Below are 5,512 nucleotides of genomic sequence, written 5' to 3'. Positions count from 1 at the left end.
TGGCACAGGGGAAGGAGTCCCCAGCTCTGCCTGGGTGGGTGGAGCTTGGGGAGAGGGGAGATGATGGGTTGGGGTTTTGTGGTAGGGCAAGGGGGGCCAGAGAGGGACCCAGACCTTGGGCGGGGCTGTGGGTGGAGGGACGGAAGTAGGGGCACAGGACCGCATCTCCCCAGGCCCCTCCTTCCAGTCCCTGAGCGGTACCTCCCCGGGGCTTGGGGAGCAGCCTAAGCACCCACCATCTGACCAGCAGATGGTGGGGGGGAGGAGCACCTAACCCCCCTCCCTGCCCCACTCACCTGGGCCCCGTGGAGCAGGAAGGGAGTGCTGGCCCTGCCTGTGCAGGACACGTCTGCCAGCTGAGAGGAGCTGCCAGGAGGAGGAGCGCAAGCAAGGAGCATTACCGCTGAACAAGAACCCCCTGCCATCCCCTGGGTCCTCACAACAGCCCCAAGTAACTGGGAGTGTCAAGCATGTGAGAGTCAGATGGGGGACAGGTTGGGTTGGCTCAAGGTCTCCTCCAGCAGATTCCAGTCCTATGCAACCCTCTTGCTTGCTATGAGGTGTCCACCACCACCTGGCGGCCACATGTCCTGCAGCCAGTCCTGACTGCTGCTGTACACGGGGCATGACGCCAGTGCCCACCTGGGTTGGCGAGGGCAGCACCCGAGCAGATAAAAACAGGAGGAAGGATACAGGGCTGAGCAGTGCCCAGGACAGTTTAGCATTTCACAGTGACCATCACCTGCCTATCTAGACAGAGCGTGCAGGTGGACAGATGGCCCTCAGGTGATGCTGCCAGGAGCCTGGCTATGGGCTCCTCTGACTCCCCCTCATCCCTCTGGGCTCAGAGCAGCTTCCCCAGGTGGTAGTTTGGGTTTTCTCTCCAGCCTCAGACTTCCTTCCCCAGCCCAGCCAGCCCCCGGATGTGGTGACAGAATCGCTACTGTACCAACCTCAGCTGTCCCCCAACAGCCCTTTACCAGGAAAGGGGGCTTATCTTGTGGCCCCCTTCGTCTCCCACAGCCAGCCCTGCCAATCTGAACCCTGGGCCGGTGGGTGGCCTGCACCTATTTGGATGCCTTTGGAACTCAGCCAGGCCTAGACCTCCCCACTACCACTCACTGGTGGCAGCAGCCAGCTTGGTGGTTTCGGGACAAGTGTTTTGTCATTCTGAGGGTGTGTCAGCTAAATGGTACCCACTCTTGTGTTACCAACTAGAAGAAATCAAATCTGGAAGTGCTCCTGGATTGGCAGGAAGAGGTGTTTTATGGCAAGTTTGCCACAGAGTGGGCCCTCAGTTGATACTGGCTGGAGGAAGGGCAATGAGCTTACCCATCTTGCACCCAGGTGCCTGGGGGACCACCCCTTATCTCTGCCAATGACCACGGCGGCCATCATTCACTGAGGCTTCCCATGCGTCTCGCCCCCTCCTAACTCCCATGCATCCCCACAAAGCCCTCTGGAGCCCATAGTAGGACGGCCCCAAATAACATGGAGAAACTGCGGCTGGGGGTGGGGTTGTGGGAGCCACCCACCCTACCTGACAGAGACACATGCACACTCCCCCCGAAGTCAGTTTTTCGCTGGTGGGAGCGAGCCTTCCTGGCCGGTAGTCACAGCCCCTCCAGCGCCCACCCCACGGTGCTTTGGCTCTCCACCCTCCCCAGGGCGGGACAGGGTGGGGAGCTGATGGGAGGAGACTACACCCCCCCCCCCCCCGCCCTCCCTGGGCCGGCTTCCCTGCGCGGGTCACCCAGCCGTGCCCCTTCGGTTCATTCCGCGCACCTTCCCCAAGGTCTTGAAGCCCCTCTGGAGCCTCCGTCTCCCCACCTGTGGGATGGCTGGGGTGCTCTGCAGCACCGCCTCCCCTGGATTAGGGGTGGCAGGGGCGGGTGCGACGCTCTGATAAAAAGAAGGCCGAGGCCGGAGGGCCAGTGGGACCCGACACCTGTGCCCCCTCTTCCCCTGCGGTGGGCGCCGGATGCAGGCCCGGCGCGTCGGGCCCCAGGCTCCTTAAAGGGCCAGGCGCGCCTCAGCCGGCCCCCGCGAACGGGGTGGGGGGGCTGTCGCGTCCCCCTCGCCCCAAGTCAGAGACACGTTCATTTCCAGATCTGGGTGTGTTACGGGAAACGCTCAGCGCCGCCCCCCATCTCCCCCCGACCCCCGGCCCGCGGCCCGGGCCCGCCCGCCCCTTCCGTCCCGGGCCCCGCGGCAGGCCCCGCCCCGTGACGTCACCGGGGCCGCCGCGGATTGGCCGGCTGCGCCGTCGCTCCCCACACTTCCTTCTGGGTCGCCGCCGCGGAGCTGAACTTTGGCGAGGAAAACAGAGCCGGCGGCGCGGGACGCCCGCTGCCCTCCCAGCCCCCACCTCCGCCGCGGACAACGCCCCCTTCCCCGCGGCTCCCGACGAGCCCTTCTCCAACTTCCGAGACCCGTGAGACTGTCTCCTTGGCACCCCGGCCCTCCGGGCCCCTCTACCCATCCCCGGGCCGATCGGATCCCCGGGATCCCCTCGATCCCGACTCTGAGACTTTGCGCTCCGCCCCCACGGTCTGGTGAGCCCCTCGGGTCCCCTTAATTAGGTTCTCTTCTTAGGGCCCGTGGGCCCGGCATCCCTGGGGCCCATTTCTCTCTGAGGGGCCTGGGAAGCCTGGGCTCTCCCGAGCCCTGTGACCCCCGACCGACTAGAGTTTCTTCTCCGAGTCCTTGGAATCTCGCAGTCGCTGGGTCCCCCAAGTCATCATCTTTCTCCTTTCTGATCGTCTTTTATCCTTTGTCTCCCCGAAATCTGACCCACTCTATTCCTTTTCTCTAATTTCCCAGGGCCGTGCTGACTTCTCCATCCCGGAGCGCCAACCACCCCAGCTCACAGATCCCTCGGATCCAGTGACCCCAGACTGCCCGCACTCCTCCAGCCTAATCCTGGGTGGGCGCCGGGTGGCCGGTCCCGGGCCTCCCCCCATGGCAACCACCCCCACCCACCCCGTGGGGCTCCCAGGCTCCCCGGGGCCAGGGTCTCCTCCACCATCGGGGGGCTTCGAGCTGCAGTCGCCGCCACCGCTGCCCCAGGTCCCGGTGCCAGGCCCTGGGGTCTCCTTCCACATCCAGATCGGGTTGACTCGGGAGTTCGTGCTGTTGCCCACCGCCTCGGAGTTGGCCCATGTGAAGCAACTGGCTTGCTCCATCGTGGACCAGAAGGTAAGGGCACCGGTTCCCATGCTCCCATCTTGGGGAGAGATCTGCAGGAATTATGTGCTGGCAAAGGAGGCCTGCTGCCTGGTGTACAGGAGGAGGAGGAAGGGAGGTCTAATAAACCTTGGGCATTGAGGGGTGGGGCTGGGGCAGACACCCCCTTATTGCTCCTTCGAGCAGCTGCCCTCTGAGGGACACCTGGCTAGAGATGGGGTGCCCCAAAGTCCTCCCCAAATTGCATGTCCTGCATGTTTTTGTTGTCTGCAGCTGGCAGGGAGGAGCCTGCCGGGTATAGAAGCCAGGAGGAAAGGGCAAGTGGGGGGATCAGATGTGGGGGAACCTCCCTGTCCAGGCCTAGCCCCAACCTTCCTTTGAGTAGAAACTAAAACTGGGTTGGCTGTGGCGATCGGGTGACATATGTGGGGGTGGGTGTCCCTGCCAGCCACCAAGGGCAGGTGAGGTCTCAGAGCCCCTTCTCTGCCCTCCTCCAGACCTGAGATGTGTGTGGAAGGGATGCCCCTCTTCCGTACCCCCAGCGGTGGCTCTGGGGACCTGTCCCCACTCCCCAGGTCCAATGCTGGCCCGTTAAAATGGGCCTTTCCCAGCCTTAGCTCTGGACACTGGGTCCTGGCCAGAGGGACCAGGTGGGATGGAAAGCGAGACCTGGAATCCTGGAATGTGAGAAATTGGAACAGTGGGCTTCTCTGCTGTTGGAATTCTAGACTGTCAGAATTTAGACTGCTAAGTGGTTGGATTATGCCGTGGTGTGGTCACTGCACTCTAGGGTTAAAGTGTTCAAACATTAGGGTCCCAGGTTGCGGCGATACCAAAACATTGAAATGTTGTTTTCGGGGTTGTTGGAATCCCCAGTGCTAGGATAGTTGGAATTTGGAATGCTGGGTGGTGGAAAGCCTGTAATGCTAAGATATTCAAATATTAAAATCCTGATGTGTCAGAGCCCTAGAACAGTAAAATCTAAGACCACTGCTACTCTAGGCGTGTTAGAATCCCCAAATATCCAACTTCCAGAATCTTCTCAGACTTCTGGGAATGAATTCTTGGGGCTTCAGAGAAACATCAGGAAACTGAAGTTTAGAGAAGGACCTAGGCAGTCCGCGGCTCCTGTCCCGGCAAGCAAGAACAGAAAGGGCTGTCTTTGTCCCTCCCCTAAACCCCTCAGACTAGCCACCCCAGCTCCCAGCCCCGGCTCGGTGAGCTCCTACGGGAAACCGCCCAGTGGGAGGGGCAGCCGCCTAGTGGGAGGGGCAGACGGTCGGTCCCCTGGGTGAAATTCTGAGAGCCTGAGTCTTCAGCCCACCCCCTCACACCTCACCGGTTTATTTTCTGCGCTCTCAGTCCAGGTGCGGTGGGACCTTGGGGCCCCCGTTCTTCCTTCCCGCTGCCCCACCTGGGCAGTTTCACTTTCTGTTCTATCAGGTTTCATTTCCTGCGCCCCCCCCCTCTCCCCGCCAAACTAAGGACTCGGCCACCTGGGTGGGCATTGGGTGGTGGGCACCCTCGTTACCTCCAGCTCCCTTAAACCGTAGCCTTCCCACACCCTCCCGCCCCTTCCCTTCGGCGGCACCCCCATCCGAAATCTTCCAGCTGGCCCCTCCCCAATGCCGGGCCTGGAGCCAGGTAACTGGGACAACAATAGATCCAGGAAGGAAGCTGGGTGTGTTTGGGGGGGTGACAGGGAAGGGGGGTGCTCACTCAGCCCCCCCATCTCCGGAAAATTCCAGGTCCACGCTCCTTCTCCCACCTCAGCTCGCCACCGCAGCCCCCAACTAAGCGGCCCGCGCTCCCTCCCAGCACACCTGGGGCCCAGCGTCCCTCCTGGCTCGAACTGGGCTCGGGAGGGGGCAGGCAGGAAACTAGAGGCTGCGGGGGTCTGTTTCCGGGGGAAACAGCCGGCCGGGCCCAGGAGGCTTACAGACCGCGGCCAGCCCGAGGCAGCTCTGAACTTTTCCGTCACCACCTCGTTCCCCTCCCGGTCCCGCCCCACAGTTCCCCGAGTGTGGCTTCTACGGCCTTTACGACAAGATTCTACTCTTCAAACATGACCCCACGTCGGCTAACCTCCTGCAGCTGGTGCGCTCGGCCGGCGACATCCAGGAAGGCGACCTGGTGGAGGTGGTGCTTTCGGGTAAGAGGCCGCCAGGACGGAGCCTCGAGCGGGGGCGGGGCACCAGGAGGAGTGGGGTTGGGGGGGAGACCCTCGACTTGCTGCTTGAAGTTATGCACCCGTGGTTCTCTGCGGTGGCTGCAAATGGCATCATCTCTGAAGCGTTTACAAACGACCTCGCGGGAATGGACACGT

The 5,512-nt window shown here is 62.3% G+C and overlaps 1 protein-coding gene across 2 annotated transcripts in view; it reads left to right on the top strand.

Moving 5' to 3' along the window:
* The first annotated feature begins 2,317 nt into the window (after nt 1–2,317).
* PRKD2 (protein kinase D2) overlaps nt 2,318–5,512 on the top strand; it is a 30,306-nt gene continuing 27,111 nt past the window's right edge. The window contains exons 1-3 of one of the 2 annotated variants that reach the window (XM_037516834.2): nt 2,318–2,434; nt 2,824–3,198; nt 5,200–5,338. In XM_037516834.2, the coding sequence (XP_037372731.1) occupies nt 2,962–3,198; nt 5,200–5,338 (376 nt within the window). In that variant the 5' untranslated portion in view covers nt 2,318–2,434; nt 2,824–2,961. Of the gene's footprint in view, nt 2,556–2,823; nt 3,199–5,199; nt 5,339–5,512 lie in introns of both variants that reach the window. The other variant, XM_037516833.2, reaches the window with a different exon arrangement.

This window comes from Talpa occidentalis, unplaced genomic scaffold (genome assembly GCF_014898055.3).
Source record: "Talpa occidentalis isolate TD23 unplaced genomic scaffold, MPIMG_talOcc4v2.1 talOcc4.17, whole genome shotgun sequence".
Classification (NCBI taxonomy): Eukaryota; Metazoa; Chordata; class Mammalia; order Eulipotyphla; family Talpidae; genus Talpa; species Talpa occidentalis.
Note: the sequence above shows the minus strand (reverse complement) of the source record. Positions and strands in the feature narration are given on the sequence as shown.